We start from the raw sequence: 14,917 nt of genomic DNA on the forward strand, positions 1-14,917 counted from the left end.
TTTACAGGGTCCCAGCAGGAGAATCTAGGAGGGTAAAAGGAAAAATAATTTTCTTCCCCTACACTCACATTCTTTTACTCTCTTAGAAATCATTCCTCTCCCTACTCCCTCATCAAAAGATGGAAGTTCAGAATAGGTGCAAGTTCAGATTCTACCTGTTCCTAAAGCCTTCTCTATCTAGATCTGCTTGAGGCCATCATGCCTCCAGAGCTCAAGCCCATGCCTTCAAGGACGTGGCAATAAATGAGTATCAGTCAAGCATTGTCTTGGCATGCCTATTCTATGGGTCTTTAAAACTTTTACTCAAATTTCTGTTGATATCTTGCTCCTCTAACCTGCCTTGAAATGCTTTAAAATCTAAGACTTTGTTGTGTTCAATAAACCTTCAGACCTGAGCTATCTCAGAACCTCTCAAGTTTATGACTCCCTGTAGCATATGATTTACCCCATAAAATGCAGGAAGGGACACATTCAAAAGCAGTCTTTTATATACAATTTTTAAAATTGTAAACCTCAATCTATTAAACTATACCTTGGAAGCAAATAAAATCAAATATTTATTAAACTATGTGCCCAGCATTCCAGTAGGTACTGCAGAGAATAGGATACGTAATAGACTTTTGTGAGAGACTGAAAATACAAAAGGACAATGACCAGAGCATATATAAAAATAGAACTCTGGCCCACAACCTCTGCAGCAGTCTGTCCAGAAAGGCAACCACAGTCTCTGTGGCAATTGGCTGAAATGGTCAGGACTTACAATATTTTTGCCCATTCCAATCTAGGGCCAACTAGAGAAAGGCATTCACTCACTCCTAAACAATCACATAGAATGTCTTGCTTCTCATTAGCTTTTTTTTTTTTTTTTAAGATTTTATTTATTTATTTGACAGACTGAGATCACAAGTAGGGAGAGACGCAGGTGGCGTGGGGGCGGGGGTAGCAGGCTCTTTGCTGAGCAGAGGGCCCGATGTGGGACTTGATCCCAGGACCCTGAGATCATGACCTGAGCCGAAGCCAGAGGCTTAACCCACTGAGCCACCCAGGCGCCCGCACTAGCCTTTCTTGTGCCAAAAACCTATCAGCATGTACCCAAAGCAGTTTCCTACTGTAAAGCTTTACCCTCCGTGACTGCTTCTGGGTCTTGGCCCAATTCAAGTGAGAGTGGCTGACCACTTGCTATGGCAAGTTCTGAATAAATAAAAATATCCTTTGCTTGTTCTCATTTGGGTGTTCTTATTTCCCTTTTTGGAATTTATAGGTGATTTCAATTCTTAACTAGAGGCCCCAGACATTCATGATATAATTATTTATAATTTTACTAGAGATTGAATTTTGAGGCTGGTATACAGGAGAGTTAGGTAGTGACTGTTTTGTACACAGACAATTTTGCTTTCATATTCAAATGTGGCATATATTCTTTACAGAAGAAATTATATTCTCTGTATTTCAGGTGTTTTGTTTTGTTTTGTTTTTGTGTCAGACTCAATAGCTGATGAATCTTAAGGGTCTACTACTGAGAGAGCTCAGTGAGGAGTAATCAACTTTGAAGACTGAAAAGGGAATTAGTACAAATAAAAGATCAACCTTTTAAGCCTGTGATACCAGAATAAAGGTGGTGCCAACTAACAGAAATGGAGACTTGGGAAAGGAATTAGGTATAAAGGTCAAGAGACAGTGGGAAGTTCAAGCTCATTCAACAAATATTGACTGCCAGCTCCATGCTAGGTACTATTCTAGATGGTGAGGATATAGTGGAGAATGATATTGACAAAAATCCTTGCTTTTGTGGAACTTATATTTGAAAATGCAGACAGCTGGCATCTGGTGCCAAGACTTTAAAGTTACAGAGGACTTATCCTTAAGTACTTGGGGTCCAAAGAAAGGAATGCCTGAGATGAGGATGGTGTCACAGCACAGAAACCACACCAGAGTCTGCTGTCACACAGCAGTACAGTAGAATTTCCTTCTGAGGGTAGTGGGAAAAAATGTTAATGGAAGATTAACCTAGGGTTGGAGACTACTTGAAGAAAGCTGGTCTAAAATTACCTTATCTTCATTGTCACAAGAATATCACAGCATTTGTCCTTTAGCAGATGCTCTGGCAGTAGGTGGTAATAATGGTAACTTGCATTTACATACATTTATAAAGTACTATCATTTACATTATTTAATTAAGAAAAAGCTAACAATATCTCTATAATTAGAAATGGAGAACTGAGGCAAAATTGAGAGTAGAATAATTCTCAAGATTACATAACAAATAGTGGTCAGATTAAGAATTCGAACATAGTTCTCCTGACCCTTTGATCTTGAGAGGTATTTATACTGCTATTATTTTTTCAGTCTATAGATCATAAATGTAGCATACTATGAGCTTAACACTCTAAAGAACATTAAAAAAAAAAAAAGAATAAAAAGGGTGCTGGCAAATGTATGCAACCAAATTTTCCCAGAGTAGTAATTTCAAGTACATGGTTAAGACTTTTCTAATTCTGAATGATAGGCTTCTGAATGATTCATTAGAGGTGCTTGATGCTGATCATTTATTAGAAACTGACTGAATCGATACGAAAAATGTGCATTGGTATTTTCTCATTACTTGAATATGTATTTAATTTTAGTCAAACAAGAGAAGATTTAAGAGAATTAAGAAATGCACTACATTGCCACTATGGAAGTAGTAAAATTTCTTTGTGCCGTCTGAAGAAGTGAAAAATGCGATGGTGGTGGATAACTCCAGTTAAATAACAGAACCCTTTAGTCTTGTTTTTGTCTTCTGAGTATCAGGGAGGACTTTGGCCAAGCATTTCTTCTTATGGGATATGGATATTCAAAAGATAGGAAAATATCTATACAGCTTACTATTTTCATTTGCGTTCTCTCTATGTGCCATGAATTGATCTAAGCCCTTCACATTTGTAAACTAATGTAATCCTGGCATATATTTATATAGGTGTATATACATAGGAGTGTATATAACAGACAGATGAGGCAGGTACTATCAGTTCCGTCTATGAGGAACCCGAGGGCCGGGAAGGTGCAGCAGCTTTCCCCAAGGGACACAACTAACTCCGAGAGCTGGGATCTAGTTTACAAACAAAAGGTTCCAGAAAATAAAAATCTCCCATGCCACTTTGGTTTTCGTTCCTCTCCTCGAGAAAGGGATATGGAGAGCTTCCTGGCCGAACTTTGTAGGAAATGGAGTTGTCAGCTTTCTTCCTAGGGCGGGGCCCTTTACAGGCCCGGCCACCTCCCTCGTCCTTCATTCCGCCCCAGCCACCCACTCCCGCTTCCCTCTTCTTCCACCACGCCCTGCTTTACTTCCATCTCCGCTCCTCCCAGTGTCATTGCCTTGCCTTGGAGCTCCGCGCCCACTGCCTGACAGCGCTCCACTCCACGCCGCCGAGTCACCCTGGAGACGCGCACACGCGCAGTCCGCCGTCGCGCCGCCGTGACGTAACCCCGCGCGGCCGACGTCGGGCTAGGGGGCGGGGCCGCGGGGCTGGCTGGCCGGCTGGGGGCGGGGCCGGGGTCCAGCTCCGGGCCTCCGCGGCCATCGCTGCCTGCGCGGTCCCTTCCACTCGCCGGCTCCCCGCCCTCCCGGGTCGTGTGGGGCCGCGCGGCGTCCGCAGCCTCGCCCCGAGGGACACCGCGGCTTCAGGGGCTGGACCTCCCTCCAGCGCAATGTCAGGCACCGCGACAGTTCTGTGAGTCCGAGGCCGCGGCCGTGGCGCTGGGCGGCGGCGGGTCCGGGCCGAGGCCGCTCATGGTGCCGCCACGACACCATCGCGGGGCAGGAAGGCCAGGTAAGCAGGCAGGGGAGGGCCCGAAATTCCCCGGAACCCCAACTGGGACCGAGCGCCCATGAATGGTCCCACCCCCCGCTCTGGAGTCGGTGGAAGCTCCCTGGCCGAAGTGGCATTGGTCTCCAAGGGGCGCGTGAGGGGAAGGCTGACAGGGGCGTGTGAGCCTGGTCTGGACTCCCGACACTAGTGGGAGCTGCTCGAGCGCCGCCTCCGTGCTTTTTCTCACTCCCTGGAGGAGTGTCACCGGCTTAACTTCTTTTTCCCCCCCATCAAAAGAAGAGAAGGATTCCATTTAACAGCTGTTTTCTCACTGGTCTCCGGGGAGTTGCTCTTTCGATCTAAAGAGACTAGATGCAGTGACAGGCAAGGGTGGGTGGGGAAGCATGAAGTATTCCCGCACTCTACCACGTGAGACGATTGGTAACGCGCCCCCAAGACTCACAGCAAATCGCTTCCTGTCAATCAATCAAACTCCCCTCCAAGAGATCGAAGACAGGAAAAGCAGAAACGGGCGCCAGTCTAGACAGTGTGTCTTGGGGTGGATTCCTGTCTAGCGAGAGGCGAATGGAGTTTCTTGATTTACGAAACTCGAAACTCGAAGGAGCTTTGCCTTTTTTTTTTTTTTTTAAACCAGTAGCTGACTACTCTTACCTATTGCCGTTTATTAAAGATTGCTTTTTTTTTTTTTCTTGGACCACGTACTTTTCGGAGTATAATTTGAAACATACAGAGAATAAGGAAGCTAGAGAAGAGTGTCAGTTATATTTAATGCATTTGGTGTTTTTCTTTCATTTGTTCATTTTGAATTTTAAGAGAAAAAAGATGTGATGAACCTTTTTTTGAGTGGTTGATGTTTGCATAAGCCTCATTTTATGGCTGTTTTTAGGTGCGCTGAGTTCTTCACCTCCTTATAGGCTCAGATCTGCCAGGTGTTCAGGCATTGCCCTTGAAGATCTTAGAAAGGCCTTTAAAGTAAGGTAAGCCCCACTTTTAATCTGCTGTGTGACTTTCCAACAACATTGGCTAACAAATGTCAAATGTTTCTCTTATACTAATTTTCTCATTTTTACATTTAAAAAATCTTCTCTATTGTGATTTGTATTTTCTAAAAAACAGACTGCAAATGGTGTGTGTATTTATCATGAACCGGGTGAATTCCCAGAGCAGTGGTTTCACTCAGCGCCGGCGAATGGCTCTTGGGATTGTTATTCTCCTACTTGTTGATGTGATATGGGTCGCATCCTCTGAACTTACTTCGGTAGGTAATTTTTGTCTAGGAATGATATTGCATTATATTAATACTGCTGCTCATCTGGGGTATCTTGATAATCATTTCTATCATGCTGACTTAAAGCAATAATTTGAATGTGGTTGAATTATTTTCTTTGATAAGTGAGTTGATGTCAGTTCTAGTTGAAACAAAAGATACTGTTTTTGTTTCAGTTTTCTTAAGTCTTTTAGGGAGGGTTATTTTAAAAAATGAGGATTATTTAAAAAATTCGATTATCTTATTTTCTTTCTAAATTCAATTTCTTTGTTTATAAGTAATATTTTCTAGTGGAACAAGTATCTAGGATGTACAGCCTTTTGTCACCATTTAGTGGAAAGTAAGAATGCTTTTGAACAGGTGGGTGAAAGTGATCAGAGATTCCATGTACAGGTCACTATAATGCATTTGCATGGGTGCATACACATTTATACATCTGCTGATTCAAATATTGTGAAATACAAGGTATACGGTGATTGCATTCAGTTAAATTTTACTTTTATCAGTGTCCTCTTGATAGTAATGTGTTACTTTGAGTGCACAAAGTCGTTTTTCTTTCTAATTATATATGTAGATTTTTTATTCTATTTGGCTAATGATCTCTATAAAAAGATGTGAAATTTTATTTTCAGAAGTTACTGCTTTTCAACTTACATGTTGTAGTCTTAAGGCTAATATACAAAAGGAAATAGTATTTATAAAATGAATTTAAATGTCAAAAGAAGCAGTTTGCTACTGCTGGTCATCTCACATCATAGTTAAGTAAATAGTTGACTTAACTATGTCATTGTAGCCAATGAGTAAATGCTTTTTTCACCAGTTTGGAAGTAGGTTCTGGAATACAACAATCCATTTATTATTTTTCAATTTTCTGTAACCTTTTTTTTTTCTTTAGATGAACATTCTGTAGTTTAACCACAAAAAAATCTCTGTAATGTTGAAGGGGAAATAAGCTTATCTATAAAACTTTATTTTAATTTTAAATGAATAGCTTGTTTTTTATTTGTCAGGTAATAAAATTTAGGACAGAGAGGATCTGGTCAAATTAAAATTTAGCAATCTGTATCTCTTAGTAAGAGGATATTTTTTAATTTTGTTACCCAAGAGTATATGTAATATGTCTAATTCTTCAGCCAAATATGCGCATCAAACTTTTGAGATAACATTGTGTATTTCAACAAGTAGATCAACCTTTTCATTAAAGAAATTTTCTAACGTATACGAAGTAGAAAGAATGGTATAATGGATTTTCATATACCTAACAACTATTAAATTTTGCCCATCTTCTCTTATTAACCCTTCTCCAGACATGTTTTCCTGAAGTATTTTAAAGTCTATTCTAGCCCTTGTCAGTTCACCTGTAAATTCGTTCATACTCAATTCAAACTGAAAAGGTCCTAATTTTTAAAAATAGAATCACCATTTTATTAACAAAATTATATTCTAATAAAATTAATTATAATTTTTAAGATCATCTGTTACTTGGTCCGTATTCAAATTTATGTTGCTTTCATTCCTTAACTATATTCCCCCAACCCCACCTTTTTTTTTAAACCATGCTAATGATTTGTTGAAAAAACTGGATCATTTTTCCTATAGGATATATCACACTGTATTAGTCCGTTTGGGGTGCCACAGTAAGACTGCCATTAGCCTGGTTGGCTCAGGACAACAAACATTTATTTCTTAGAGTTCTGGGGGCTGGAGAGTTCAAGATTAAGGCACTGGCAGATTAGGTATCTGCTGAGGATCCACTTCCTGGTTCTTGGGTGGCCGTCTTTGTAAATATGTTCTCAAAAGGCCAGAAGGTCAGGAAAGCTCTCTGTGGTATCTTTATAAGGCACTAATTCCTTTCGTGAGGGCTCTGCACTAGACCTAATCACTTCCCAAAGGCCCGACCTCCTAATATCATCGCATTGGGAGTTAGAATTTTAACATATTAATTTTGGGGGGACACACAGATTCACTGCATAGAACGCATTTCAAATTTGGCTTATTTCTTTGGGGTATCACTTAACTTGCTCCTCCTTTTCCCTTATTTCCTGTAAAATGGTAGTTAAGTGTAAAGTCCTGGTTTGATTCAGGTTCAGTTTTTAGGAAAAAAATACCTTAGTCATTAAAAAAAAATACCTTGATGGTACTGGATCCTGTAGAGTATCATCATACATTCATGGATTTTTGTGTATTTCATATGTTTCAGACAATTGTAGTTACTCCTTTTGGTACTTAAACTTTACTATCTTTGACCAGTGGAGCCTCTTCAAATTGTCCTTTCAGTATGACCCTATTAATCTTTAACATCCTTTCTGGTGCAAGATGCCCCAGGTTCATCTGATAATTTTCTTCCCCATATTTAGATTTGATCATTTCTTTAAGAACCCATGGTTTCTTTTATTCCAAGATGATACAGAACACCTCTGGATTCTATAGGTGCTCATTTCTTTTGGGTTATTTTTTTAGGTCTTTCAGTGTACGTAACTAGGAAATTTTTTTTTTTAATGAAACAAAAAAATCATGAATTCTAAGCTAAATGAAGATTATAGGTTTTATATAACTTCCTAGTAATGTTAACCTTCATGCAGTTTTATTCATATGCCATTCTGCTTCATTGCCTTTCTTTATGCTGTTTCCTCTGGGCTATTATTCAGCCTTACACATGCAGTTCAAAAATAGCTTCTCTTAGGAATCTTCCACAATCCTCAAAATGGTCTGTCTCCCTTTGGTAATCCCATGGTACCGGTACACCCCTGTTGTGGTACTTAGCATATTATGCTGTGTACTTTTCATATATATATGAAAGGAAAGGCTGTCTTATTTTTCCTTAGCTCCTAGCACAAGTACTCGTGCATAGTAGAATTTTAATGAAGGTGGAACAAAATTTTTTTTGGAAGTTGATGCTGCTTTGTTTGGGAATATTATCCTTTGTATACAAGCAAATATAATATTTAGAAATGAGTATAAAGTATTTTTGTAATCTCTTCTGATCTTCCCTTCCACAGGAACTTCTAGAGTCAAAAATCATGTAATAGCCTTATTTTGTTGAAGATAAGTAATAAGATTTAAGGTCATCTCATAATTTATGTACACTTTTCCTCTCCAGTATGTTTTTACTCAGTACAACAAGCCATTCTTCAGCACCTTTGCAAAAACATCTATGTTTGTTTTATACCTTTTGGGCTTTATTATTTGGAAGCCATGGAGACAACAGTGTACAAGAGGATTTCGAGGAAAGCATGCTGCTTTTGTAAGTTTTAAATTTTAAGTATTTGTGGGAGAGGGGATTTAGTTTTACAAAGTTTAAAGTTACTAGTTTCTTGAAGGACAGTCAGATTCTGAGTGGTTCAGTTAATTGAGGATAGCATGATATAAGAAAAACGTACTTTTGTCCAAAGTTTTAAATTTATTCTTTTAATCAACTTGGTATCATAATATCTTGTGAGAAATCGAAGATATATAATCATTTTCTTTCCCTTATCCCAATATCCTCTGGATTGTTAAAAATATTGAACTAGCCCAAGTCATTAATGTGGAGAGAAAAGATAAAAGTGAAGAAGATGATGACTGTCTGGAGTCTTTGGTGATTTGCATACTAGATGAGTAGCATCTAAATAGTTGTAAAGTTGCTGGTTAGAAGTAAAGTAAAGCAAGGTTTTGTTTATTAAAATGAATATAGGCTATTTCAAGCCATCTTTCAGATGTTTGGCTAACCAAATTATATTCTTTCCTTGATGTAACATAACATGCTGATTGACACTGTTTACAGAAATGGCAGTGTATATAGTGATATATCTTCTAGAAGTAGAAACTAAATTTTTGAGAGTGAAGACTATAGAACTGACTCTTAAATTATTTTCTTTTTCAATTCTTTCCCCTTTTTAAAAAGAATTTTGATAGGATATACATTACCATTTTAGCCCTTTTTTTCTTGCCCCTCATTTTTTACTGTAGTAAAGTATATATGATATAAAATTTACAACTTTAACCATTTTTAAATGTATAGTGGCAGATAGTGAACATTTTAAATGTTTATTGGCATTAACTACATTCATTTTGCTATGCAGCCATTACCACTGTCCATCTCCAGAACTTTTTCATGATCCCAAACAGAAACTCTGTGCCCATTAAGTAATAACTACTATTCCCCATTCCTCCCAAATACTTTCTTTCTCTATTAATTATTTTCTTTTATGTGTACTTTTCTGTGCATTAACTAGTAGTATTTCTCGTCTTTTCTAATGAAAACTTTTGTTTTTTACTTTGCAAAAGCAATACATACATATTATAGAAATGCATGTACATTACTGAACATTTAGAAAATACAGAGGAACAAAAAGAAGAAAATAGTAATTCTACCATTCTCAAGGAATAACTCCAGAGTATTTTGACCTATATCCTGTTATTCTTTTTCATGTGTGTATTTTTATTTTATTTTTTACAAAAGTGTAACTATACTATTATGTCCTGTTTTACAGTTGGCTTTCTGTTCTTAGTGGTATATCATGAACAACTTTCTGTGTAATTTAGTATTCCTAGAACATTTTTTAATATTAAGTTTTTTTTTTTAAATTGTAGTAGTTGATGCATGTTCATTGTTGAAGAGAAATTTATGGTAACATGAAGAATAAGAATAGTCTGTCCATAATCTCACCATTCTGCAACCACTGTATATATATATGATACTTCTGTAGCTATGTGTTTACATGCATATATTTAAAATTATAGTAGAAGTCAAGTTAGGCTATATCATTGTCTAACTTGATTTTACTTTCTACTTAACAGTATATCATTAATACCTCTCCAGGCTAATAAATAAACATCTGCTACTATGTTTTCTATTTTATTTAACTGTTCCTTGATAGTTTGATTATTTCCACTTTTTCTTTTGATGCAAGTAAATAGGAATATCTTTATACACATCTGTAGTTATTTACTTAAGAGAAATCCCCAAAGTTTAATTGCTGGATAAACAGTAATGCCATTTTTCAGGCTTTTGCTTCCTATTGCTAAATTATAGTCTGTAATTCATATCTCTGTTAACAGTACATGAGATCAAATCCTTATCACAATCCCTATGTTTACCAGTTTGATAGGTGAATAATGATATTTTGTTTACTCTGCATGCTTTTGGTGTTTTTTAATATATTTATTGCACAGTAGAATTCTTTTTGGAGTTGTCTATATCTTGTCCATTTTTCTACATTGACTCCTTATTGTTTTTTAATATATTTGTTGCACAGTAGAATTCTTTTTGGAGTTGTCTATATCTTGTTCATTTTTCTACAGTGACTCTTTATTGACACAGGAATTCTTTTAAGAGCATGGGCTCTGGTGTTTGAGTTTTGTTCTTTCATTTGTTGATTTTATGACCTTGAGCAAGTTATTTAACCTTTTCAGACTTTAAACAAGGATAATAATAGGGTAGCTGTGGGTAAATAAAAACATGCTTGTACAGCAGTAGCACTAGCGTAGGGTTCTCCAAGTGCAATCCAGTCCATTAATCTTTTAGGGAGTTCTTGATGTTATTACTATTATCATGATAACACTAAGAAGTTATTTCTCTTTTTCACAAACCCTCCCATCCTTTACCTTCTTATCTGAAATGCTACAATAAATGGTATTATGCAGAGGTCATAAATTTTGTATTTAGATTGACTTTGGTTTTAATCCTGGCTCTGTTACTTAGATGAGATCTCTCAGCCTATTTCTTCATCAGTAAAAAGAAGATGATAATACCTACTTTGCGTAATTGAATACTTGGCCTTAGCTGCTATTATGATTAATAATAAGTATATCCGTATAATACTATGGATTTTTTATTCTGTTCCTTTGAGTGTGACTGACAACACAAAATTTTAAAATGAGCCTTACTTTATACCATGAATTTAATTGAATTTTATGTCCTGTTATTTGTAGTTTGCAGATGCTGAGGGTTACTTTGCTGCTTGCACAACAGATACAACTATGAATAGTTCTTTGGTAAGTGCTTTTTTTCTCATCAGGATTGGAACGGGTGGAGTTGAGCCCTGATAGGAAGGACTGAAATAGCTTTATAACACCACTATATTAGGATGTAGATATATCCTAATATTGGGTGCCCGCCATAAGAATTGTAATATGGTACTTTGTTTCTTGGGACCCAGAAGTAAGCAATTCAGCCCTGTAGGAGAGAGGGGAAGGGGGCATTGATTAAGGAGTGAAAATCCTAAGGGATAGTCCTTTGTCCTTTGTTTCTTACTAGGTTCATCACTTTGTGTTCATTATTATCATCACTTAGAAGCAAATACATTTGTTTGACACTGAGAATATATAAGCCAGTTGTTCATTTGTTCCATAGATTTTTTCCACAAAATTTTAAGAGCATTTTTTTTTAGATTTATTTATTTATTTTAGAGGAAGAGGGAGAGCACGAGGAGGAGGAGCCAAGGGAGAGGGACAAAGAATCTCCAGCAGGGCTCTGGCTCATGACCCTGAGATCATGACCTGAGTCTAAAGCAAGAGTTGGATATTCAACCAACTGCACCTTCCTGGCATTCTAAGTGTTACACACTTGTTCTAGGCTCTAGAAATATGCAGCTTATGTCCTAGTATTTGAGAGTGTGTGTGTGTTCAGGGAGGGCAGAAGAGACAGATAATAAGTAGTGTGTAAGTAAAGTAATTAACATATTTACTTATTTTAAGCATTTATAATCCAGTTTGAGAGAAAGTATTTAGAAATCTTTTTTTTTTTTTTTAGACCATACTTAAGGCTTCTCTTTTAAGATGTATTGTTCCAAATGTGGCATTCTATCTGAGAAAAATTTTAAAGTTACTCTAAAGTTTAACATCAGTTTATTAAACCATTAGCTTTGTGGCCTTATTGTCAGTGCAATTTTTTGCTTGTCTGGCTTTTAGAACTATAGTTGCATGCAAGGTAGGTTACCAGGTATTGTAAAGGTATTCTGAAGCTTAGAGAAAATATCATTCCATTTCTCTGGTATCTTAAGAATCAGAAAAATTAATATCAGTTGTTTCTATCAGGGTAGAAGGCAGAGTTGAGGTGATAGACTATTCTTCTACCTACTCTAATACTAATTTTTGCTGTTATCAGTAATACGGGTATGTCACATCTTTCTGGGCCAAATGCTATAATGAAAAGTTCAGTGTAACAAAGAGACTGTCAATTTTCAGATCCTATTGCCTCTTCACTTACTGCATAGTTTTTATTGGCAGAGTTCTATACCAAGAACTAAAAGAGAATTAAATAGAAAACATTTTCTGTTAATTTAAGAAACAGCTTAGTTGGACAATCATGCCTTAAATATAGATCGTTTAAAGAACATATGTAAAAACAGTAGAGGAATTCAGAAACACTTAAAAACATAGACCTTTAGAGCATGGTTAGATAAACCTGGCAATGCTGTTGTCTACCACTTGATCATTTTATATCTCTGTTTCTAGGAAAGTTTTTAAAAAATGAGGTTGTTATGAGGACTAATGAGAAAGACATGTTTAACTGCTCTGGACTTCGTAACTGGTACATTGTAAGAACTGATAAGTGGTAGCTGTTTTTTCTTGTCTGTTAATCCTCTAATGGTTTTCAGGAATCTTAATTTTTAGTTGAATCTTTAGTTGAATAAGATAAAACATTTGGCAAATACACATACATATTAGATCTTGTTTATCTTTTCATTGTCTACCTTCCCCTTTAAACTGTATGATCATTGAGGACAGAGACTTTGTCTTTTTTCAGTCTTATATCCCCAGGATCTAGAACAGTTTCTGACGTAGTAGAACCTCACCATGTATTTGTTAAAAGAATAAATGAAAAGGAATTAGAGCTAATCTGTTAGCTTGAGAAGGAAATCTGCTTTTATGACATTTAAATGTTAAATATAATGTGCCAGTGCTCTTCCAAAACGTTTCAAGAATATTCTGCTGTGGTGAACAGCAGAATATGGTGGTGAACAGCTGTGTTTTGAGTGGTATTTATGTCTACATTCCATCAACTTAAATTTTAGCCAATGTATCCGCCATTTTACTTACTGTTTATATTTATTTCTGTTTTTGTTACATTCTAGAGTGAACCTCTTTATGTTCCTGTGAAATTTCATGATATTCCAAGTGAAAAACCTGAGAACACAAACATTGATACTGAAGAAAGTAAGCAAAACTTAGAATTTTATAACTTAGAAATGGGAGGAGATTTTAGCTTCATGTAAGCCATCCCTAGACTTAGTGATTTTGTGGGGTGGACTCGGATCAACTGGCATTTCTTCTTTTCCATGTGGTATTGGCTTGGCCTCTAATCTTCCAGAGTTTGACTGGAAGTTTTTATTTAAACCGGAAATAATTTCCAAATACTAGAAATCTCTGTGGTTTCATCATACATATCTATACATATAAATACATAAAATATATATATTTAAATGAGTAAGATCCTCTTCAACCATGCCATTTGAGACTCCTAATAGCAAATTGTATGGGTTTTGTTGGTTCTGTGAATTGAGTAAAGAATACCAGCTCCAGCATAAGTGCAGTATTCATCCATAATACTCTCTTGCAAAGAATAGACCTCTAGAGGAGTGTTCTGCATGCTTGACCAGGAACATAATTCTCATAAGTTGGCTTTCTATGAAGAAAAATCCAAATAAAGTTTTACCATAAATGCTAAAATAATAACCATACTATAATTCTGATCTAGGCAGTTGTTTATGTATACAGTTGCAGAACCCTTGTTTGAATATTGGTCTCATTTTAAAACCTTTTGATAGATGAAAATGTTCTTCCTGTTAACTCTTTGAGTAGAACTGCCTCAGGTAATAATATAAGTCTGGTTTTCTTTGCTGTGCAAGTCTGATCATATGTCGATTAAAGAATATGCATTTATCAGTAAATTAAAACTTGTGACTTTCATTGGACGTGAGGGGAGATGTTAATGATTTTGTACTATACTTTTCCTTTTAAGCTCCCAAAAAGTCTCGTGTAAGGTTCAGTAATATCATGGAGATTCGACAGCTTCCATCAAGCCATGCATTGGAAGCTAAGTTGTCTCGCATGTCACATCCTACTGTGAAAGAACAAGAATCCTTATTCAAAACTGTGGGAAAACTTACTGCAACTCAAGTAGCAAAAATTAGCTTTTTTTTTTGCTTTGTGGTAGGTCTTCTCTTTTTTATATGTTTAGAACTTGAATTTTAAGACAATATATGTGCCAGCAGTATGCTATTGAAATGTAACACTGTTAGGTTGCTTAATTGTGACTTTAAAAAATACTGTGGACTTTGTGTATCAAAGTCATTGTTTGCTTATCATACCTCAAAGAAGCCAACCAATACTCTTAACACAACAACTACTTATATATATTCAGAATTTGGCATTGCTTCATGGTCAGGATAACTAATAGTTGTTTTGCACTATGATATATACAAAGGCTAGTAAATATCCAAGTAAGAGTTTACTGTATGCATTGATTTTGTCAAATAAGTGGTTTTGTAATTGTATAAATGACAGGATTTATAATTAATTTAATTAATTACTTTAATTATAATTAACTAATTTGTAATTTGTGGTCAGTTTAATTAATAATTTAATTGTGATTAAATTTGTATAAAGGTGGTCAAATATTTTAGCAAGTACTCATAGTAAACATTTCTACAGAATTCCTTATATTGTTAATACCTTTCCTGTTGTATTGATAAACTGAAAATGTGCTGAAGATTTCACATAGAATAATCATACAGGAAATATTTTGCAATAAGCTGGGATTAGACTTGTCTGAGTTTGTGAAAACTGAAATTTAGAATTTGATAATGGATTTCAGGGCTCTTTTCTATATATGTCATTGGAAGCAGTCTATTCCAAG

At 36.2% G+C, this 14,917-nt stretch overlaps 1 protein-coding gene across 2 annotated transcripts in view; it reads left to right on the top strand.

Moving 5' to 3' along the window:
* Positions 1 to 3,506: 3,506 nt before the first annotated feature.
* The window catches only part of SLC35F5 (solute carrier family 35 member F5), a 37,107-nt gene continuing 25,696 nt past the window's right edge, over positions 3,507 to 14,917 (top strand). The window contains exons 1-7 of one of the 2 annotated variants that reach the window (XM_082689266.1): positions 3,507 to 3,809; positions 4,696 to 4,786; positions 4,926 to 5,067; positions 8,177 to 8,320; positions 10,990 to 11,052; positions 13,134 to 13,215; positions 14,021 to 14,211. In XM_082689266.1, coding sequence (XP_082545392.1) covers positions 3,770 to 3,809; positions 4,696 to 4,786; positions 4,926 to 5,067; positions 8,177 to 8,320; positions 10,990 to 11,052; positions 13,134 to 13,215; positions 14,021 to 14,211 — 753 coding nt within the window. In that variant the 5' untranslated portion in view covers positions 3,507 to 3,769. The remainder of the gene's footprint in view (positions 3,810 to 4,695; positions 4,787 to 4,925; positions 5,068 to 8,176; positions 8,321 to 10,989; positions 11,053 to 13,133; positions 13,216 to 14,020; positions 14,212 to 14,917) is intronic. The other variant, XM_082689267.1, reaches the window with a different exon arrangement.

The sequence above is a fragment of the Mustela nivalis genome, assembly GCF_964662115.1.
Source record: "Mustela nivalis genome assembly, chromosome: 11".
In the NCBI taxonomy this organism is placed as follows: Eukaryota; Metazoa; Chordata; class Mammalia; order Carnivora; family Mustelidae; genus Mustela; species Mustela nivalis.